Source organism: Phacochoerus africanus, chromosome 8 (assembly GCF_016906955.1).
Source record: "Phacochoerus africanus isolate WHEZ1 chromosome 8, ROS_Pafr_v1, whole genome shotgun sequence".
Taxonomy (NCBI): domain Eukaryota; kingdom Metazoa; phylum Chordata; class Mammalia; order Artiodactyla; family Suidae; genus Phacochoerus; species Phacochoerus africanus.
In genome coordinates, this window is record NC_062551.1 from 98,051,258 (window position 1) to 98,074,902 (window position 23,645).

At 44.5% G+C, this 23,645-nt stretch overlaps 1 protein-coding gene across 2 annotated transcripts in view; it reads left to right on the forward strand.

Moving 5' to 3' along the window:
- The first annotated feature begins 1,056 nt into the window (after positions 1-1,056).
- PPP4R1 (protein phosphatase 4 regulatory subunit 1) overlaps positions 1,057-23,645 on the forward strand; it is a 73,678-nt gene continuing 51,089 nt past the window's right edge. Inside the window, exons 1-4 of one of the 2 annotated variants that reach the window (XM_047793709.1) lie at positions 1,057-1,199; positions 1,291-1,335; positions 19,240-19,375; positions 20,426-20,532. In XM_047793709.1, the coding sequence (XP_047649665.1) occupies positions 1,193-1,199; positions 1,291-1,335; positions 19,240-19,375; positions 20,426-20,532 (295 nt within the window). In that variant the 5' untranslated portion in view covers positions 1,057-1,192. The remainder of the gene's footprint in view (positions 1,200-1,290; positions 1,336-19,239; positions 19,376-20,425; positions 20,533-23,645) is intronic. The other variant, XM_047793710.1, reaches the window with a different exon arrangement.

Below are 23,645 nucleotides of genomic sequence, written 5' to 3' on the forward strand. Positions count from 1 at the left end.
TTAGTTTTAATTACTCTGTATTTGAGAAAATAAGACACACAACTAGACTCGTAGGTGCTATTCCAGTTATTATTACTCCCAGAAACTTAACACATACTATGCAACATGCATTCCATCTTGTAGCATCTGCGAGGCAGGTTTTTGGAACAGCTAGTAGAATCCACTTTATTACACAGAATCATGAATTTCAGAGGGTCTTTAACGGCATTAAATGTAATAGTGCCCTTGGTTAAGGCCACAGTGCAGACTATTTGGAATTCTCTCTGCTCCCCAGGACTCCAGACCCCCAACGTGGCATCACTTTAAACGGGCCTGTTCCGAAAACTGTAAGGACGCCTCATTGTTTTGTTCCCCACTCAGGAGCTGAGCCTTTCCGAGGCCTCGAGTGGAAGAGGTCGTACTCGTCATTTAACTCATGTAAAAACAAGGGAAAATAAAACCTGTGATACAGGTTTCACTCCAGCACCTCAAATACCACCAAAATTGTTTCAACACTTTCAGGATAAAAGCTACAGCTAGAAAGAAGCCCTTCCTCCTGCACCGGCGGAGGTCAGGGACCCTGCGCTCGGACCCAGCTGTCCCTCATTCATCCTAGTAACCCCAGGTCGGGGATCGCCCTTACTTCCGCCCCGCGCGCGCCCGCCGCCCAGGGGGCGGAACCGGCCTGAGCCCAGCCGCCCCGCCGCGCCCGGCCCTCGGCGGCTTTGTTCGCGCTTCCCGGCTCCGAAGTGCCCCGGTCTCGGCCGGAGCTGAGGCCGCGCGCGCAGCCGCCAGGGCGGGGTGTGTGTGTGTGTGTGTTGTGTGTGTCTGTGTGTGTATAGAGTGGCGGCCGGGCTGAGCCCCGCCGACCGAACTGGCGGCGCCGTGACCCAACAAAGCGTGCTGCGCGAGGCCCCGCCCGCCCCGGTCGCCCGGCCCAGCACTCGGCGCGGGCCCCCGGCAGCGGCAACGACGCCGGACCGCACGCGGTACCGCGGCGGGCCGAGCCGAGAGCGCGCCGGCGGGGCGGCCGGGAGCGAGCCAGGCGGGAGGCGGGCCGGCGCGCGGGCAGGGGCGGCCGGGTCCGCCCGCCGCGCTCGGCCCGCCCCGCGCGCCCCCGCGGCACCGCCTCCCGCGCGCGTCCACCGGCCGCCGCGCGCGCCGCGCTGTAGCCCCGGTCCCCGGGCGACGGCGGAGGAGGGGGCGCCGCAAGATGGCGGGTACGGGCCCCGCGGCGGGGCGGCGGGCGGGGGGCGCGGGCCGGGGGCGGCGGGCGGCGGGCTGACGGCTTTCTTCTTTCCCTCGGCGCAGACCTGTCGCTGCTCCAGGAGGACCTGCAGGAGGACGCGGACGGATGTGAGTGCGCGCCGGCCTCGGGGCGGGGGGCTGGCGGGCGGTGGGGTCCGGAGGCCGATCCCGGCGCGGCGGCGGCTGTGGGGACGCCCGGCCCCCGGCCCTCGGTCCCCGGCCCGGCTCGGAGGGGGCGGCTCGGCGGCCGGGCGGGAGCACCGGCGGGCGGAAGCCGGGGCAGGCGGGCGCCCGGGAACCTTCGCGGCCCCTCCCGGGCCAGAGGGCTGGGACCGTGGACAGGGTCTGGGCGCCTCCCGCGTGGAGCGGCACCGCACGCCGGAGACCCGCAGTCTCCCGGCGCCGGGGTCCGGGGGCCGGGAAGGTGGAAGGTGTGGCCTGGCGGGAGGGGCCGCTTTCCCCGCCGCGTTCCTAGGGTGCGCGGTTCGCACGGCGCCAGGCCTTCTTGAACACTCAGATGTCTGCTTTCTTGGAGATGCTCAAGTTTTCACAGTCGATCCTTTGGCTGCAGGGAAAACAAAACAAAGTTTGACATTTCCAGAGTAGCGTCAGAAAGGACTTGTTCATTTCGTGTGTGCTCTTCTGAGAACACAGAATAATTTGGAAATTGTCCTTGAGTTGCAGAGATAACCGCGGTAGAATTTGTGGTGTGTTCGGGCAGAGCTGAGATTTACTGTGGCTGCTGTCGATGTAAGCAATACAGAGGTGGCTGCACTTTGAAATAGCTCTTTTAAATGCCGTGTAGTTAATCTTTTTTTGCATTGTCTAATGTGTCCCTTGCCACAAATAAGCTCAATTTTTAAAGACTGGGTGTTTTGAGTGAAGTGAGGGCGATTTACTCTTTAGAAGGATTCCTTAAAAAGAGTATTTTTTTTTTTTAAGTGAGTGAACCATATGTAAACTTATCTTTGGCAAAATATAAGTTTACTTTTTTTTTTTTTTAAAGTAACGAGCTCTTTTAAGGGAGCAGCGCTCAGGTAGTTAAAGACAACTTTTACATTTCCTGTGCTGTTTTACCCTAGGACACTTGTCTCCCTCCTAGTGACCTTAAAATGTTAAGGTAGCTATTGGTTTTTTGCACAGTTAGGCTTGAAGACGTGGCTCTGATGAGGCAGGGGCGTCTCATGCTTATATTCAGGTTCAAGGTTTTGTAAATAGAAAACACATTCCTTCAGCAGGTGTTAAGGGCTGTCACTCATTTCTTACCACTTAGGTGCCATGCATTCGTCAAGGTTAAAAAGTGAGCTGTCCTGTTAGTTGTGCCCTTGACCCTTAGGGAACGCAACCTAGAAGAGAAGCCATACCTATGAAGAACTCAACCATGATTTATTCATGACCCTCCAGAGTTCTGTTTGGTACTGAGGATCTACCAGTGGGCAGGATGGTCACAATCCATGCCCTCTAGTGGTTTACACGCAGTTTTAATACAAGTGTGATAATGAGGGTGTGGGGGCATGCTCACACAGTAGTTATTAGACGGCTCAGAGGCCAGACTGCTTTCCTCCAGTCTTCATGTCGCCCCTTTGGACAGACTCGGGCAACTCACTGAACTTCCCTGTGCCCTTATGTTGCCGTTTTTAGATTAGTGTAATTACTATTACCCACAGTCTAGGGTTGTTTAGAGCCTTGCATAAATAAATGCATATAAAACACTTAGAATAGTGGCTGGTAGATGGTGACTATTGCTTGTTTGTTGTCCCCCCCCCCACTTTTTTTTTCACTTTTTAGGGCCATACCCTCCACATAAGGAAGTTCCCAGGCTAGGGGTCTAATCGGAGGTACAGTTGCTGGCCATGGCCACAGCCATGCCAGATCTGAGCCGTGTCTTCGACCTACACCACAACTCACGGCAACACTGGATCCTTAACCCACTGAGCGAGGCCAGGGATCGAACCCACAATCTCATGGTTCCTAGTTGGATTGTTTCTACTGCACCACAATGGGAACTCCGCAGTTAACTTCTTTAAGGTCCTATTAGTACCCAGTGGGGTGTTGTGTGTGGGTGTATTAATGCATTTGTAGCTGATTTACAGTGTTGTCCGGTGTGTTTTAATTCAGGATAAAGCGTGAGACATTTGAAGGAACAGATAATTTATTTGCATATTTGTAGTTGGTTAGAATCATTGCTTACTTTTCTAAGCTGCTACAGTTTTACAGGTGATAACATTACCCAAGGTGTTCAGGAGCAGGGGATCTTCGAATGTATGGCCAATTGAAGGAGCAGTTGGCATCTGTCATGTCGGGATGGGTGAGGGGGACATTCGGTCCAGGCGAGGTGGGAAGGGAGGGAAATGGGAAGCTTGTCATATGTCACACCCAGAGCCAGAAGAGAAGCTGGGACATTGGGACATTAGGGAGAGTGGGCTGGGCTGCCCTCACAACTGCACTGTGTTGGCCGAGCTGGTGGAGAGGCCAAGAAAGAGCTTGTTTTTGCTCAAGCTCCAGAATCTCGGTTGCCTTTTCTAAATGCAGAACTTGGACTAAGACTGAAAAGAGAGTAAATACCCTTGTGCAAGTCCTGAGCAGCTGGGGGCCAGGGAGGACTGGGTGGGCCTAGATCTGGAAAAGGGGGTTCTTGCCAGACCTTGATCAGGGTCTCAGGTCATTTGTCAGGTTTAAGCCCCTAAGTCTCTGTGCAGAGTGAGTAGAAACATGGGTAGAAAAGGGTTGGTCAGAGATGAACTCGACAGATACTCTTGGAGAAAAAGGAACAAAACCCCAAAGTGTGAAAAGTGGTGCCTTGTGTGTACTTCTCCACAGGTAAAGGAGAAGTAAAGGTAAGTAAGTGACCCAGTCGTAAGGCACTGTTCAAATCAAGCGCAGGAGAATAATGCACTGAAAAACTGTACACTCCTCTTGGTAGAAAGTGATCCTTCCAACACTGTCTGATGAAACACACCGTGCACTTCTGAGTGAAAGCTGGCGGGTGACACACCATCTCAGCAGAGTGACTTCAGAGCTCAGGGAACCCTGCCCGCTCCTGGGACCACGGGAGGCCCGAAGTGTTACCGACAGGCTCTCATTTAGATTTCTGCTGTCAGTTTTTCAAAGACGCCATCTTGATGTACATCTGAGTTGCTAGATTTCTAGAATACATTGAGATGGGGCTTAAGTAAGATTTAACAAGGTAATGCTGATAAAAAGAATTGCATGGAAGGGGTTTGATTTAAAACAACTTTTTGAGGTGTCCCCATTGTGGCGCGGCAGAAATGAATCCAACTAGTATCCAGGAGGACACAGGTTCAATCCCTGGCCTTGCTCAGTGGGTTAAGGATTTGGCGTTGCTGTGACCTGTGGTGTAGGTCGCCGACGTGGCTTGGATCTGGTGTGGCTGTGGCTGTGGTGTAGGCCAGCAGCTACAGCTCCAATTCGACCCCTAGCCTGGGAACTTTTATATGCCACGGGTGCGGCCCTAAAAAGAAAAAAAATTAACTTTTTGTAATAATTTGAAGATTATCTTCTTTGGTAGTTTTCGTAGGTTTACCATAGTTTTCAGGGTTTCCCCTAGTTTTCGTACGTTTCCGTTGCTTTCATTTAGGGATTGTTCTTCCCAGGAGCCATGTGAGGTGGAGAAGCTGGACCTCCGATATTAACGTCAGCCTGACACACAGAGGGACTAAAATGGTCTCTTAGGCAACAGACTGCTAAGAACTAGCCAGAATTTTAAGCTAGGCCTCCTGATCCTAAGTGTTGTATTTTCTTACGTCGCCCAGTTCACAATGTGGAGTGGCCCTGGCTGGTGCAGTGCTCTCTGTCCTGTGTGCCTGGTGGCCTGGTGCCCATTAATCCCACGTGCTGCCGAGCTGTGGTCTAAGCTGCGGGAGGGGATTCCAGTGGGGCTGGGGCGTGTGCAGCTGCTCCAGTCTGTGTTGACTTTGCTGTCAGCTGTGACCAGCATGCCCTGGAAGGGCCTTGGGAGCTGGTATAGAATGTGCCACCACACAGGACTTTTCCTCTTAAAGTTTGGGACCCTTCTACACGATACTGAGTTTGAGGGCAGTGTTGAAGTAGTGAGTTAACGATGGATCCAGAACTAATTGGATGTAACTACCTAGACTGCTGTCCTTACAGAGAGCCTCTGGGCCCTCAGCTGCCTTCGAAAACCATGTTTGTAAGTTTCTCAGAGTGCTGCCATCCGGGGAAGTGAGACATGAAACACTGGGGCTGTGTCATTGGAAACCCTTGGAGTGTTGGTACGTGGGGAGTTGGGAGGGCAAGTCATGGGACTTGTAACGCCTCTCTATGGCCGCCAACAAGACTGGACACAAGAAATCTTTATTTAGCGATAATGTAGTTGGTATCTTAGAAAAGATGCTTAAGTGGTTTTAGTGCTTCCCATGTGTGTATAGAATCAGTTAATGATACCTCGGTTCACAAATCCCCATATGGGATTTCTTTAAAAAAGAAAAAGAAAATGGGACAATACACTTTGTTTTCTGTAAATATTTGCATCATCTGCTAGGGCTTGTAGCTGCATGACTGGGGGAAAAACAAGCCTCCAAATGCACAGGGTTTTCCTTCTGAAAGTGATAGAGGGCAAGCCCTCGTTTGGTGAAGTTCATTTATCGGCCACGTCTGTTGGCCACTGGTTTATTTCTGGTCCTTTCGGCTCATTTCTCCACTCATCAAAACAATTTGGAGTTCCCCTCGCAGCTCAGTGGAAACGAATTTGGCTAGCATCCATGAGGATGCAGGTTCAATCCCTGGCCTTGATCAGTGGGTTAAAGGATCCGGCTTTGGTAGGTCGCAGACCCAGCTCAGATTCCGCATTACTGTGGCTGTGGTGTAGGCTGGCAGCTACAGCTCCGATTCAACCCCTAGCCTGGGAACCTCCATGTGCCATGGGAGCGGCCCTAAAAATACAAAAAAACCCAAAGGATTTATATTTATTAAACTATTGTTACTTTACCCCTGTGTTTGCCTTATATTTTAGAATTTTGGATTTTTCTCTCGATGACAGAATTTTTGCCATCATCTGCATGATAAGGTGGACAGTTCCTACACTTGAATTAGGGTGTTGTTTGGCTTTTGACTTGGATCTGAAAGTAAACCTGATTTAATGTTTTGGGAAGAAGAGTGGGTGGCGCACCTGTGGACCTCGGGTTAAGTTGGTTAAATGGCCCTCCTCCTGCAGCTTCTAAGATGGGACTTTGCACAATCACCCTAGGTCCCGCCTCCTCCTCCCCCCTTCTCCTTCCCTCCCTTCCTGCCCTCCCTTCCCTTCCTGCCCTCTCCTCCCTTCCTGCCCTCCCCTCCCCTCTCCATCCCTTGACTCCCCTTTTAAATCCATCTTCTTAGCTCCCTTTCTCCCTAGACTGGGGCACAGACTCATCTTCTGCCTCATTGGTACCAGGTGCGTTAGTGTTTGAACACTCACTCACCATGCTGCAGTTAGGAGTAAATCCCAGCATAGTTTTGTGCAGGGAAACAGCACTGGGTCTGGTAAACCTTTAGATCCAGCTTCAGGTTCTGGCCCTGCTATTTATTCACTATATCATCTTAAGCAAGTTACTTCACTTTTCTCAGATGTTTTCTGTCTAAAATGTTGCTGGGCTTTGGGATAGTTTTCTGTTTTTGGCTTTTTAAACCTGCTGTAGCATTTAGGTGCAAGTCTTCGTGTGTCTATGTTCTTTCTCTTGCATATATTCCGAGGAGTGGTTTGGCTGTTTTAACTTTTTAAGAAACTTCCAAAGTGGCTGTTCCTCCTCCCCCGCCAGTGTGTGTGCCAGTCAGGGTGCCCACACCCTTGCCAACACTGGGTGGGCGGTCTTCATTTTAGCTTGTCTGTTAAGATGTTTTTCATTGTAGTTTGAACCTACATTTCCTTAAAGTCTGATGGTGCTTGTCTTTTTATGTGCTCATCATTGACTGTTGCTGGTGAAGTGTCAGTATCTTTTGCCCATATTGGGTTACTTGTTTCCTTACTAAGTTTTGAGAGTTCTCTGTATATTCCAGAAACAGGTCCTTTCTCAGATGCATGATTTGCAAAGTAGTATTTTACGTTCTTTGACTTTCTTTTCATTGTCCTAACAGTGTGTTTCGAAGAGCAGAAGTTGTGGGTTTTGATGTTTAAGGTATTATCTTTTCACAGGTGCCCTTTGGCAGGTTAAGAGAGCTTCCTGCATTCACTGAGACCTTTTTTTGAACTTAGGACTGAATGTTGGATTTTGTCCAGTTGCTTTTTCCACATTTATGATTTTCTTTCTTTTTTAGGGTTTTTTTTGTTTTGTTTGTTTTGTTTTGTTTTGTTTTTGCTTTTGAGGGCTGCTCCCACGGCATATGGAGGTTCCCAGGCTAAGGGTCCAACTGGAGCTACAGCTGCCAGCCTACACCACAACCACAGCAACATCAGATCCAAGCCACATCTGCAACCACCTACACCACAGCTCACGGCAACGCCAGATCCTTAACCCACTGAGTGAGGCCAGGGATGGAACCTGCAACCTCACAGTTCCTAGTTGGATTCATTTCCACTGTGCCATGACAGGAACTCCCTTTTTTTTTTTTTTTTTTTAGTTTTTTAATACAATGAATTACATTGATTCTTTTAAAAATAAATACTGTTCCTTTTTTTTTTATGGGAGATTTAAAAAATATGCAAAAACACATATCCCCACCACACAGCCTCAGCCTTCCCTTTCCCCTCTGTAACATCTGACCTTTGGTGGAAGGGCGGGGAGGGGGCAGCCAGAGTACTTTACAGACATCCCACCTGTCCCTTATTTTAACGGTAGTTATTTCACAAGGCATAGACTTTGGACACTTGAAGCCCAGCTAAGATTTTGGTAAGGTATGCTGAGTTTTGGAAGTTTAAATTTTCGAGGCATTTTCCTTGCTTGTCCTGCTGTAGAGAAGCCTATTTGTACTAAGTGCACTTCCATCTTAATTTTGGTCACCAGATTAAGAGGAGCAACATCCTGCTTGTTTTTGTTGTGATCAGCCTTAATGGTAACCAAAGAATATTGGTAAACAAAAATTGAATTTTATATTTTAAGTTAGTTTCCTCTGTCATCCAGAGGATGACATAGATTTTCAGAATTTGGGTGGCACCTCCAGTGAGCCACTGGTTCCAGAGCTGCAGAAATCCGGAGCACGGGAACAGAGTATCTATTCATCCTTTTCATTTGAAGCATGAGAAAGTTTGGGCCCAGGGTCTCACAGATAAAGATGCCTTGATGGCAGAGGCAGAATACAATTCAGACCTTGTAAGTTTTAATGTTCTTTTCCTAAATATCATCAGGTCTTTAACTTGCTACAAACGGGAGGGGGGAGAAATTTCTGGATTTTGTTCATTTTTTAAATGACCACTTATCATCATATTGTGCATTGTAACCATATTTAGTCCCCTGTGAGGCATGTAGTCCCACAAATTTACGAAAGTGACCTGTTGAGGCTTAGCTAAACAGTTAAATAATTTGCTCAGTCCCCCGCTTGAAGGTTAGGTGACATTTAGACCTTTCTGACATGGTGTTTATTTCGTCACTCTTTATTACTGTACTCTCCTGCCTTCCTTCCAGTTACGGCTTCCTGTCATTTATCACTTCTTTAGGTCATTTAACCTTCTAAAGATCCTGGAAGATATGAAGGTAACGGCATGTTCCACGTACTTGATGGATAAAATCCTCTTTGTTCAGGGTGGCTCCTGTCATGGGAATGTTAGAAAGAAAATAGACCCTTTTCCTTTGTATTTGAAAATGCTCACCTGCAAGGGAGCCAGTCGTTGGAGTAAAAGTGGTCGGGAACATCGCTGTGGTCTGGTGTGTCTGATCCTCTTGCTGTCTGATGACTGAAGAGATCAGTCCAGAATCTTACTGCTGAATTTATAGTTAAATTTCCATAGTGCTTTGAAATTGCGTTCAGAGTCAGATTTGATTTAAATTATTTTTATATTTAAATCTGTCAAGTTTTTGGTAGAAATAATGTCAAGACTTGAGACACATTCAGTACTTCATCTGTTGGGGATTAGACCGGTATCAGCTCAGATTTTATGTTTGGATTACCTATAGGAGAAAGGATTACTGACCACAGTAATTGGGTTTCTCGGACCACCAGGAAAGTGCCCACTGGAGGAACAGACACCACATCTGTGGGAGATCCAGGGAAGGCACTCTGAGAGGGACCTCTGACCCCCAGAGGCTGTTCAGAAAACAAGGTCTTGGGACCTGATTTGAAAGTAGGTAAACATACCCCTGCCTCTTTTATGAGCATATATACTTTAGGGAAATGTTTTTTGAAATATTCATAGAGAGTAAACGTTAGCAGATTATTCCTGCTTAAATTCAGCTATGAAATTGAATATACTGTAGGATAATATTATACTTCTTAGTGAAAATTTCTAAGAATTTTGTAAACTTTTAATATTTCTATTTGAAGAAAAGAAAAGATTTCTGATAAGAGGAGTTCTCGTTGTGGCTCAGTGGGTTAAGGACCTGACATAGCCTCTGGGAGGATGCTGTTCAATCCCCGGCCTTGCTCACTGGGTTAGGCATCTGGTATTGTTGTGGTATAGGTTGCAGATGCGGTTCAGATCTGGCGTGGCTGTGGCTGTGGTGTAGGCCGGCCCTGCAGCTCTGATTTGACCCCTAGCCTGGGAACTTCGATAGGCTGCAGGTGCGGCCCTAAAAAGATTTCTGATAAGCATTATATTGTCACAAAGTACAAATTAAAACTTGACATGTCTGTTGCTTGAGGATATACATACATATATATATATATTTATAACATTGTATGGTTCTTCACAATTGTTATTTATATTTTTCTATTAATTTTTCCCCCAAGCAATGACTTACTGTGTTTCACTAGACCAGGGGTTGAAAGTTTCTGTAAAAGGGCAGATAGTAAACATGTTAGATTTTGTGGGCCACAGATGAAAGCAGCTGTAGATGGTACAGAAATGAGAGTGCATAGCTGTCTTCCAATAACACTTTATTTACGAAAACAGACTTGGAGGGGGCAGTTTTACCTGCTGGTGAAACACAGTTTGCTGACCCTGCACTATACTGTAAGTCCAAGATCCTAAATGTTTTTATTCTTTACCCATAGATGGGAGTCCAGTTCGTATATACTTGCTGGGACAAATCTTGATTTTTCTGGCCATGACTCTAACTTGCAGTTAAACAATGAAATAATTTATTTTTAAATTAAACTTATTTGAAAACTTTCATTCTTACACAAAATTTGCACTGCTGTTATAATTAATTCCCAAAACTCTTCACCTCACATTCAACATTGTTAATTTTTTGCCAGTTTGCTCTATTTATCTCTATGCAATTATAGACAGAAAATGTAACATCGATACAAATCAGTTATGTCCTTCATTTTCAAAATTTCACCAGTTTTCCAATAATGTCCTTGATAGCAACTATCTTGCCAATCGAAGCTCCTGCATTGCCTTTAGTTGTCATGTCTCTTCAGTTTGGAACAAGTTGTCAGCCTTTATCCTTCATGATACAGGTAATTTTGAAGAGTCAATTTGGTTTTGTGTGTTTCCTCATGATTTAATTCAGGTTATGCTTTCTGTGTGTGTGTTCCTGCGAGCATGCAGGAATGCCTGGTTAAGGCGTGATGTTTGCCAGATTTCTGCACTTAAAGGTTCTTTTTTTCCATTTTTTGTTAGTAAGGGAACTATCCCATTCCCCAACATTTACCCCTTAGTATTAGTGTGTGTTAATTCTTACCCCAATCAGTTACGTTTCCTCACTGGCTTTCTGCTTTACAAGGAAGCTTACCTTTCCTCGCTTTTGGTTGGTTTGTTAAAATATCATTTAAAGCCCCACATGGTAAGGTAACTCTTCTAAAACATGAGTAAATTGGTATGGTCTCATTATCTTTCATTTTCTAAGATACAAAAGACTTGGGAAACAAACAAAAATTGGGGAGTTCCCACTGTGGCACAGCAGGATCAGCAGCATCTCTGCTGCGCTGGGCACAGTGGATGAAAAGATCCAGCATTGGAGTTCCCATTGTGGCGCAGTGGAAACGAATCCGACTGGTTGCAGGTTCAATCCCTGGCCTTGCTCAGTGGGTTAAGGTTCTGGTGTTGCCTGTGAGCTGTGGTGTATGCTCGAATCTGGCATTGCTGTGGCTCCGGCCAGCAGCAACAGCTCCAATTAGACCCCTAGCCTGGGAACCTCCACATGCTGCAGGTACAGGCTTAAAAAGACAAAAGACCAAAAAAAAAAAATTTTTTTTTTTAAATAAAATAAAATATCCAGCATTGGCATAGGTTGCAGCTGTGATCTGATCCCTGGCCTGGGAACTCCATATGCCATGGGGTGGCCAAAAAAGAAAAAAAGGGAAGGGGGGGCAAGTTTATTGTGGCCTTGGCATTACTGAGGAAGAAGTTGGAGGACCAAATGTCAGCTTTTTCGTGTTTTAGAAGATACTCTAGATGACATGTAAGGAATAGAAGGAAGTTCTGATCAAGCGAGGTGAAAGTTAGGTTGTACAAATCAATCCGTTCTCTTTGGTGTTTTACTTCTCAAGAGTATTGATATGCTAATGTCATGCGATTGTTAGGGGAGGAGGAAGCATTTTAAAAGACCCTTGCCTGCTTGGCAGTCTCTGTGCACTGCCCTCAACAAAGGTTGGTGGACAGGCATTCTGCTGGAGGAGTCCCTGGACCTCCTTTTGTGTGTGTTTGTTCAAGTAATACAGAGATGGGCAAGACAAGCTTTGTCCTCTACAAATTTATTGCTGGAGGCCCCCAAGTCTGGGGGTCGGTAGGAGGAGGGAGGGATCTTAATTGGGAAGTGAAGGAGATAGTTCCTGGACGGTATTTCTCAGCAGGTCAGTTTAAACTGGGACGTGGATAAATGGGGCAGACATGGCGCAGATTGAGTGGGGCACCTGGCGGAATGGAGCCCAGCTCAGGCCCTGACCTGGGGAGGGACGAGGTGGGGGTGGGCGTGGGGGGACTTGGACTAGCGGGAAAGCTGCACCTCGTTCAGGGAGGAGGGGGAAGGGCAGGGGGTGTACTGAGAGAGGTGCTTTAGGAAGGTTGAAGTGGCTCTGAGATTTGTAAACCTGATTAGGATGAGGAGAGACCAGAGTAGATGTGACAGGTGAAAGGTGAGGGCAGTGGTTTTCAGACTTGACTATGGGATACCCCTTAAAGTAATTTCAAAAACTATCTCTCATACTTTTTTTGTTTTGCTTTCCAGGGCATATGGAAGCTCCCAGGCTAGGGGTCGAATCAGAACTATAGCTGCTGGTGTACACCACAGCCACAGCAACTTGGGATCTGAGCCTCGGCTTTGACCTACACCACAGCTCACTGCAACGCCAGATGCTTAACCCACTGAGCAAGGCCAGGGATCAAACCTGCATCCTCATGGATCCTAGTTGGATTCGTTAACTGCTGAGCCATGAGGGGAACTCCCTGTCATACATTTTAAAGTTTGAAGTTATTTTCAAGATGAAACTATCTTGGAATTCCTGTTGTAGCTCAGTGGGTTAAGAACCTGACAAGTATCCATGAGGATGTGGGTTCAATCCCTGGCCTCACCCAGTGGCTTAAGGATCTGGCATTGCTGTGAGCTGTGGTGCAGGTCACAGACATGGCTCAGATCTGACATGGTTGTGGTGTAGGCCAGCAGCTGCAGCTCTTATTCAGCCCCTAGCCTGAGAATGTCCGCGTGCCATGGGTGCAGCACTAAAACAAATAAAAAAAAAAGATTAAACTCTCTTATCGCTTAAAAAATGGAGTCTAGGGAGTTCCCATCGTGGTGCAGCAGAAATAAATCTGACTAGGAACCATGAGTTTTCGGGTTTAATCCCTGGCCTTGCTCAGTGGGTTAAGCATCTGGCGTTGCCATGAGCTGTGGTGTAGGTCACAGATTCTGCTTGGATCTGGTATTGCTGTGGCTCTGGCGTAGGCTGGCAGCTACAGCTCCGATTAGACCCCTAGCCTGGGAACCTTCATAGGTTGCAGGGGAGGCCCTAAAAGGACAAAAAACTCAAAAAAAAAAGGAGTCTAAATATTAAGCACTTCACACTATCATCCATTTTCAAAAATTCAAGAATAAACTTTTTAAACTGGGACTTTTACATTCTTTTTCCTTCTTGATGGCTTTCTACCTCCTGCACAATATTTTACCCTAAAATATTTTTATGCTGGAAACTTTTGTTGATTACCTTATCACACTTTTCTGCACCCAAGATATGTATATAAAAAATTGAAAATTTTTATTTCCTCTGGCCGCAAAACTACACAATTGTTATTAATACTCATTGTTCAACCAGAATGTATCGCAGATTATGATAAATACGTTGTAAACAAAATTTTATTGAATGGGTATCTCTTAATACAATAGATGGTGCTTTAAAAAATAACTTATGTGGAGTTTTCTTGTGACCCAACAGGTCTGCAGCACAGGTCTGCGTTATCTGCAGTGGCTCAGGTTCAGTCCCTGGCCCAGAACTTTTGCATGCCACAGGTGTGGCCAAAAAAAAAAGAAAGAAAAAAAAAAGGAATAGTGGATTCCCAAGTCTTGTTGAATGAGCATGAAATTAGCATGAACTTGTAGCATAGCTGAACTATGTTCTCAGGGGACAGGAAAGCAGCCTCTGGTGTTGTTAGTACAGGGAGAACTAAAATCATCTCCAGTGGGTTAGAATGTCATGCTCCTGAGGGGACCAGGAATCTGCACACACACACTCTTTGACAGCCAAGAGCACAGCGTATGGACAGAGGAGTGAAATGAGACCAGGGATACTGTGTAACCACCAGGAGGTGGTTGGCCTTGGAAAAGACAGCATGATCTTTGCTTCTGTCCTATTTTATATTTTTTTAACCTTTTTGTCCTATTTTTTAAAAAGTAAATAATGGTTTTAATTGATAATTGATCATTTACATGATATTTTATTATAACATAGTTGGATACTATGCACGCTGCCCTGGAATCTTCGCTCAAAGGCAGTAACCATTGACCTGAACTAAGCTGTTCCTTTGAAAACCTCAAATGCCATCTTGGTTACAGCATAGCAGTGAGGTTTCTCTCGCCTGGTAAGAGGCAGAATGCAGTAATGATGCTCTTTAAGATCAAGGAGGCTGAATGATTCTGGTTGGTCCCAGTCTCCCTGTCTCCTCCTGCTCCATTTCTATGTGAAGCTCGCACACATCAGGTCTCATTTCCTTGATGTGACATGGTTTTCCTCAACTCCCTGTCTTTGAGATTCTCGGCTTGGACACCCTCACCCGCCCCTTGTCCCTCTTGGTGTTCCTCCGTGTTCTCCCAGAACTGGCTTAACTTTGGAGCCTTCTCTTGCCCACCTGGGCAGACCTGGAGGTATACAGTGGACAGCAGGTTTTGTGCATGAACACTTACACCACGGGTTTGTCTTAATAGCCTGTTTATGCCTCTGTGCATGCATGCATGCACGCTCACACACATGTACATAGATACATGCACACACTTTCTGTCTAGGTTTTTTTGTTTTGTTTGTCTTTTTAGGGCCACACCCAAAGCATGTGGAAGTTCTCAGGTTAGGGGTTGAATTGGAGCTACAGCCTACAGTGTACACCAAGCAACGCAGAATCTGAGCCACATCTGTGACCTATACCACAGCTCTCAGCAGTGCAGGGTCCTTAACCCACAGAGCAAGGCCAGGGATTGAACCCGTGTCCTCATGGATACTAATCGGGTTCATTACTTCTGACCCACGGCAGGAACTCCTCTGTCTAGTTTTTATATCCGTGTTCCCTTTTGAGTGCCTGGCACTTACAATGTGTGTGCTTTCCTGCTTACTGGCTGAATGAAGTGAATGAAAGCATTTCAAAACAGGGAAACCACACTGAGATTCTGGATCAGAAGCAGATGCACTGTGGGTGCAAGGGAACATTGATGTCCTTGCCTGACACCCTGTGATATGGTGATAGATGTTATCTTTGTGGGTCTAAGTCTTGACAACAAACCAGTATTTTACAGATGAGAAAATGGAGCCAGATAATCAGGTATGTGAGCCTGTTCACACAGATAGTTCACAAGGAGCAGGGCATGAAGTTTGAACCCAGACCTCACCCGCTTTAAAGAGCCTCTTCCCTTTTCATATTGCCTTTGCTATGACTATATAGTCATTAAATTAATCATCTTTAAAATTTCAAATGGGTCCAACTTTTCTCTCTCTATATATATCTTCTTTTGGGGGGCCACTCCCATTGTATGTGGAAATGCTCAGGCCAGGGATGGAACCCATGCCACAACTACCACCTGAGCCACAGCAGTGACAGCACCAGATCCTTAAACTCTAGGCCACCAGGGAACTCCCAGCTTTAAAAATTTTACATTTTAGACACTTTGAAATTTAAAACAGCTCAAATGGGAACATTGGTTTCTGTCTTTGGGTTTCTTCTGGTGCTGGTGCAGCTGCAAGGCTAACTGTCTCTCCTGCTTACCTTCAGTTTTGTAAGTAACAAAGATACATGTCCTTGTTTATTGTTTCTTCTCTTGTCCTCTTTTTCTTGATGTTCTCTTTATTTGTAATTGTGACACATTGGTTGACTCTCGTTGTTTGGAACTAGAAGGCTTTGTTGAGTCTGATGTATCTTCAGAGCCTTTGAGACAAGATGGACTAACCCTTAGCTGTAGGGCTGCACTTTGTATCCCAGGTTTCTGTCCCAAATAGGAAACAGTGCAGGTTTCCTCCATCAGTATAGAAATGCTGTCTCATGTTGACCTTTGAGGTCATCTTCATTTTTCCTTCTCTGGCCCCCCTTCAGATACCCAAGGTAGTAAATTTATAAAAGAGGAAATTTTAGAATTGGGGGAGCATAGATATAATTTGAAAAAACATTTCAAGAGATCAATTGTTTTCATTACTTTATGGTCATTTTGAAATTTCAAGTAACATTAAAAGCTGACATGATTTTTTCACTTCATTGGAAGAAATTGGATTTTTAAAGCTATGAACACTATAAGGGGGTATGGCTGCCATGATGTACAAGAATGCAGAATCAAGTTAGAGATCGATCTAGAAAGAAGAGGCACACTTGGGATGCATGTGAGGTGATGAAAGGTTTCCCTTCACCTCTAGTAATACTCCTTGTCCTTGGTAATAAAATAGCCACTCTGGCTTTCTTATGCTTACTATTTCATGGTTGTTTTTTTTTGAAATCCCTTTTTTACCTACCAGTTGAGATTTTGACTCTAAAAATTCACTTCTGGTAGACAGACTATAGTTGAATATATGATTGTTACCTTCTTCTTTGTTTGAAGTTCTCTACCATTTAACTTAAGTGTTTAGTCCATTTATATGTAATATAATTATTGATCCGATTGGTTGCTTCTATTTGTCTCTTTTTTTCCTCTGTTGCTCCTTTCCTGACCTTTCTTTGGGGTTAATTCAATATCTTCTAGCATTCCGTTTGGCTTTCTAGCTATCCTTTCTTGCATGTTTTAAGAGATTACACCTAAGGATTGTAGTTTGCATCTTTCATTTATCATAATCTGTTTATAAAGTTCATGTACTACTTTGCGTAAGTGTAAGATCTTGTAGCCGTGTAGTTGCATTTACTCCCTCTGTTCTGTTTTATCTGAGGATATTATTGACTGTCCCATCATTTATACTGTAGGATTTTTCTTTCTTAGTGGTGATAGTTTTTTTTATTATTTTTGTGTTTCTCCTCCTTGTAACCCATGGCAGGCATTTGCAGGGTGACTGAGTAAGACTTAAGTATGCAGAATCTAGCCATGGTAATCACATTTATTGCCACCTCCATAAAGATGAAACCCAGAGCCAATTAGTCCAATCAAGTATTGATGAGGAAATCTCGTGAGTTTGGGAAGGATGATTCAGGCCAGAATGATTCTGCAGATATTGGCAGGAGGCAGCAGTTCTAGGAAATAGAAATGCACCTTTGGAGTTTCCGTTGTGGCTCAGGGGAAAGGAATCCGACTAGGAACCATGATTGCAGGTTTGATCCCTGGCCTCGCTTAGCAGGTTAAGGATCCAACGTTGCCATGAGCTGTGGTGTAGGTCGCAGATGTGGCTTGGATCCCACATTGCTGCAGCTGTGTTGTAGGCCATCAGCTGTAGCTTCGATTCGACCCCTGGGAATCTCCATATGCCGCAGGTGTGGCCCGAAAAGAAAGAAAGGAAGGAAAGAAGGAAAGAAAAGAAAAAAAGAAATGCACCTTTGCCCCCACTGCCCTCTACTGGAGTGGAACACCTCCTTTGCTGTAGAAATAATTGTCAACCATGATCAATGGTAACATAAGTGGAAGCAAAATGTAGTTACCCTCAAGGCATATGTTTCTCACATACAGTTGTTTAGCAACCTGCATGTGAACCCGTTGGGGGTGTTTATTAAAAATGATCTCTCCTGGGCCTCACTCCACACCTGCGCAGTCAGGTTCTGAACGTTAGATCTGGGGTCTGCATTTTAGATTAAGTTCTCCAGGCTTGTCTCACATACAGCCATATTTGACTGTCACTGCTCTAGGACTCTCCCCAATGGCCCCTGACTTCTTATGGCCCAGAATCAATACTATTAATGTTCATCTTTAAGATGGGCAAGTGTGAGACTGATGAAACAGTTTGGTCATAGTCATAGAATTCTAGAGCCTGCATAAAGGTACCTTTGAGGTCATGCTAGCTCAACAGTTTTATGTTACAAAGGAGGCAGCAGGCCAAATGAGGGTGTGTCTGAGTGGTTTTTACAACTTGTAATACATAAGGTAGTTTTGCTAGATCAGAATAACCTGTTAAAACTTCTCTGTACCTTGTAAGTAATTATTTCCATGTTAGGTATTATCTGTAATCCAGTTTGGCAGTCTCTGCCTTTTAACTGGGGTATTTAGAACATTTGTACTTAATGTGATTATTGACGCGATTTGGTTTTCCTCTCATTTCGCTCTTTCCCATCTGTCTGTCCCCTCTCTCCTTCTTCCTTTTATCCTCTTTTTCTGCCTTCTTTTGAATTGAGTATTTCTTATGATTCCATTTTATGGCCTTGATTGGCTCACTAGCTGTATGTTTCTGGTGGGTTTTTGGTTGCATAGTAGTTGCTGTAGCGTTTATAATTAGTATGCACTTCTGACTTCTTATGGTCTACTTTCATGTAATATGTAAGAACTTTAGGACAATATGCTTTACTCTTGCTCAGCCACTGTGCTGTTGTAATCATATGTTTTATTTCTACTTATGTTATAAATCCCGCAGTACATTTTTTTATCTTTTATTTTGCAGCACATATTTTTCCCTTAAACAGTCAATTATCTTTCAAAGAGATTTTTTTTTAATAAGAAGCTTTTGTATTTACCCATATTCAGCATTTCTAGTAGTCTTCATTCCTTTGTGTAGCTCATGGTTTCCATCTGGTGTAATCTTTTTGCTTGAAGGCTTTCTTTAGTATCTCATATTGCAGGTCTGCCTCTGCTGATGTTTGTCAGCTTTTGTATGTCAGAAAAAGTCTATTTCACCTTTGTGTTTGAAAGACACGAATTTCAAAGATATTTGAACGATGTCTGTTTACTGGGTATAGAGGTGTAGGTTGACATTTTTTTTTCTTTTTGTACTTTAAAGATGTTGCTCTGCTGTCTCTGGCTTGTATTCTTTCTGGTGAGAAGTCTGCTGTAATTCTTTTCTTTTATATAAAATGTGTGTTCTCTGCATTGCAGAATTAATTCTCTCGGTGTTGGACACTTCATTTATTTACAACTTGTTAGTGGAAGTTCTCAGGTCTGTGTGATCGATCTTTTCTGATCACCCCAAATGAAGTTCCTGCCTCCTCTGACCCCTGTGCTTCAATTAGGATGTATCCGTAGAATTGGGAGAGGAAGCATCCTTCAGTCATTCGTGGCCTCAGAAGTGATTCTGAGCTTCTCTGTGATGCTTTCTTTGTACCCCTCAAAAACAGTGAAGGGCAGTTTCACTTGTGCTGCTCCAGAGAGGCAAGGGGGGTGCCCTCAAGCATGACAGTGTTATAAGGAGTGTTTCTGATGTCTCTGATAGCTGGTGTGGATGACTACAGCTCAGAGTCTGATGTGATTATTGTACCTTCAGCCCTGGACTTTGTCTCACAAGATGAAATGTTGACGCCACTGGGGAGATTGGACAAGTATGCTGCAAGTGAGAACGTATTTAACAGGTATGTGCATCTTCTTTTCAGTAAAGTATAAGTGGAAGGGTGGCTTTAGTTGGTCAGTTTCAGTAAGGAAATGAAAGTGTCCAGTTTAAAGTAGGTGTTAATGTACAGTCTGAGTCCCGAAGCTTTATACTAGTCACCGCTGTGGCCACTGTTCCCATCCTCCATCCTAGTAAACAGGCAGCCTCTTCTCGGCTTTTTGACAAAAACAAAACAAAATAAAAACCCCCAAAACTCAACACTACTTTTTTACTATGAGGCATAATTTGGATGTTCATGTTAAGTGGCTACTCAGGAGTCTGTTATTCTCCCAGCAGATGAAGCTGTGTACCTGCAGGGTGCCAGGTGACGGATGGTCGAGGGATGTGGGGCCCGGCAGTGACCAGGAGCTAACACTCTGCCTGCTGCACTGTTTCTCCACCTATGGTCCCCAGACCACCTGAATCAAGCTTTTCAAGGAAATCTAAAAGCTTTTGCTTATATTTTTTGAGTATAGATTTGTAAAACTAGTTTAGTAAAACATGTCAAGATAGTGTTGTATAGAATGAAGAGTGATTGGTAGCTATTTGAAACACATTTTCAGTGACCTCAAAAACTTGTCAAATGGTTAGACAAAAATGAAAAATATCTTATAGCTATTCAGTCTCGTTAAAATCCACAGGGGCGTTTGTCACTTAGGAAATTTGGGACTTAACGTATGTTATAAAATGTATTAAGAAAAAATTATTGGAGTTCCTATTGTGGCTGAGCAGTAACAAACCTGAGTGGTATCCATGAGGATATGGGTTCAATCCCTGGCCAGCTCAGGCGTTGCCATGAGCTGTGGTGTAGGTCAAAGATGTGGCTTGGATCCTATTTCTGTGGCTGTGGCGTAGCTTGGCAGCCGTAGCTCCAATTCGACCCTTAACCCAGTAACCTCCATATGCCATGGGTGCGCCCCTAAAAGACAGAAGAAAAAATTTGCTTTTAAACTGTATGGATGCTGCCTTTTAAAGTTCTCAGTTTTAACCTTTGCTGCCACTGAGCACCGTGTGATTTTCTCTTTCCGTGTAGACAAATGGTGGCCCGGAGTCTGCTGGATACCCTGAGGGAAGTCTGTGACGATGAAAGAGATTGTGTGGCTGTTTTGGAAAGAATTAGCAGATTAGCTGATGACTCAGGTATGTGCTTATGCAGAGAAAGGTTGCTTGCTTGCTAAAGTGCCGAACCCGTGGCAAATGGAAGCTCCCAGGCTAGGGGTTGAATATTGGGACTGCATCTGCAGACCTGTGCTATGTCTGCAACCTACACCACAGCTCATGGCAACACCAGATGCTTAACCCACTGCTTGAGGCCAGGGATTGAACCCTCATCCTCGTGGATACTCATCGGATACATTACCACTGAGCCACACAGGAGCGCCAAAGAAAGGCTTTCTTTTACCAAATTTATGTTTTGGAAAACTAGTGAAAAACTTGGTGTAATGTGAGATTTCTTTAAAATGCTTCCTAAGTAAATTATCAAACCCATGAGTAACAGAAAAATAAAAGCATGTTTCTAAGATCCAAACACTTTATAGTAGGCCCATTTAGTTTAATTTTGGAAATCTCATAAGAAAAAAAATCTAAGAACATTGTTTTGCAGTCATGTACATTAATGCTATTTTAGAATTAATAAAAACTTTAAAAAATAATTTTGAATAATTGAAAAGGGATGGAGTAGGCTGTAAATTTTGGGGGGCAAACATAAAATGTATTCTTACATGTAAAAAAAGTGAATCACCCCTTGTAAAACTAAAGCCGTTTGTCTCTAAAGTGAAGATAGGAGAGTGCTTCAAGAGAGAGGTAAACTCAATTTGAGGCTTGGAATAGGGTTTATTAAGTTTTTTACCTTTTTTTTTTTTTGTCTTTTCTAGGGCTGCATGTGGAGGTTCCCAGGCTAGGGGTCTAATTGGAGCTGTAGCTGCAGACCTACACCACAGCCATAGCAATGTAGGATCTGAGCCGCATCTGTGACCTACACCACAGCTCACGGCAACGCCGGATTCTTAACGCACTGATTGAGGCCAGGGATCAGACCCACAGCCTCATGGTTCCTAGTCAGATTTGTTAACCACTGAGCCACGACGGGAACTCCTATTAAGTTTTGTTTTGTTTTGTCTTTTTGCCATTTCTTGGGCCGCATATGGGAGGTTCCCAGGCTAGGGGTCTAACTGGAGCTGTAGCTGCCGGCCTATGCCAGAGCCACAGCAACATGGGATCTGAGCCGAATCTGCGACCTACACCATAGCTCTCGGCACCGCGGGATCCTTAACCCGCTGAGCAAGGGCAGGGATCGAACCCGCAACCTCATGGTTCCTAGTCAGATTCGTTAACCACTGCGCCACGATGGGAACTCCTCCTATTAAGTTTTTAAAAAATATCTTTTATTTTGGTAAAACATACATAAAATGTATCACTTTAACCTGATAGCGATTTAAGCGTACTTTTATATTTGATTTTAGAAACAATTCAAAAATTTTTTCTTAAATCCCTGATCTCTTTATTAAAATGTTGTTTTTAGATTTCTGTCAAACTTTTTGGCATGTCAACAATTCTTATCTTTTAATTTTTAGGTGAGCTTATCTTTTGGGAAGCAGCTCATTTTATGGGAATATGTTTACTACTTATATAAGACTTAAGTATTTTTTACTGTAGAAAATATTTATAAGCTTACTAATATTTTATCTCATTATGATGTTCTCTGTACATAAATGCTCACGTATATACTTATTCCAGACTGGTTTTAGGAGAGTCTCATCAATTGTGATTTTTACTTGTACTTTGTTTTTTGAGTTAGCAGAGATAAAACAATTTAACTTAAAAATCTGGCACTGTTGGGGAGTTCCCATCATGGCTCAGTGGTAATGAATCTGACTAGTGTCCATGAGGATACAGGTTCAATCCCTGGCCTTACTCAGTGGGTCGGGGATTCTGAGTTGCTATGGCTGTGGTGTAGCCCAGTGCTGTAGCTCTGATTCTACCCCTAGCCTGGAAACTTCCATATGCCTCGAGTGTAGCCCTAAAAAGCAAAAACAAACAAAAATATTAACACTGTTTCATTCCATTGTAATTATTCCTTTCTTGATAGACATACAGGTCTTCTTTAAGGAGGAGTTTGTATTTACTTTCTTCTACCTGTGTGCCAGCTATAGTGCTGTTTTTTATAAGATGTATATTCTATATTTTTAAATATATTCTCCTGATAAGTATCTCTATTGACATTTATACTTTGTTTGTTTAGTACATGTAAATAGTGCATACAGTATGCCAGGTTCTAAATTAAATGCTAGAGCTGTTGCTAAGATGAGTAAGAATTCCTGCCATCAGATTAACAGTGTAATGAACGCAACCAACATATTAACAATAAATTATAACGGGGTTGGCGATGGCTTCTCGAAGTTGGTGATGTTTGAGGGGACAGAGGGGAAGGGGGGCTCAGGAGAGGAAAGGACAGGTTTAGAGCTTCGGGGAGTTCAAGACAGTGGCCCCTTCGGTCAGCAGGGAGTTTACTGTGTTTACAGTTCAGAAAGATGGGACTGTTCAGTAAGGTGGTTGAGGGCTAGATTGTAAAGATTTATGCTGTGCCATGCCAGAAGCTTGGTGTGATTTGATTTAGAACAGTCACCTGGCAGTGTGGTTGACTTGATGAAGAGGTGGGGGTGCCAGGAGGACTAGTAGGGAGCCTGCACTGACCGAGGAGTAGCTGAGAGGCGTGGAGGTGTTAGGAGGGGTGTTCAGAGCTGCCAGGATGGTGGGAGCCAAGGAAGGGCCAGCTGACCTGAGGTTCTGACCTGACTCCTGGTCAAGTAAAGACCCTGAACACAGACACAGCTCCAAAGCTAATACCTATAATCAGGTAACAGATGAGGAGCTCAGAACCTTTAAATGCTGCCTGTGTTTTATCAACTTTTACCTTGATTTTTTTTTTTGTTCCCCTACATTTACTGTTCATAGTTTTGCTTATTTACAGTTATATATTTAACTTATTTACAGTCATTTACTTTTTCCTCCTCATCAGTACATCTTTCCCGGCTCTTTCCCTTCCTGAAAGAACGTATATTGCTGAGGGTCTGGCAGTGAGTGACAAGGGCCCTTGTCTGAAAGTGTTTCGGTTTCCCTGTTACCCTTAAATGACCAGTTAGCTAAATGTGACCATCTCTCTCAACAGTTTTATTCTTGCTCCACCCATGCTTTGCTGTGAGGTCAGCTGGTCTGAGTCAGTCGTTGTAGGAAATCTTGTTTTCCTTCCTGGT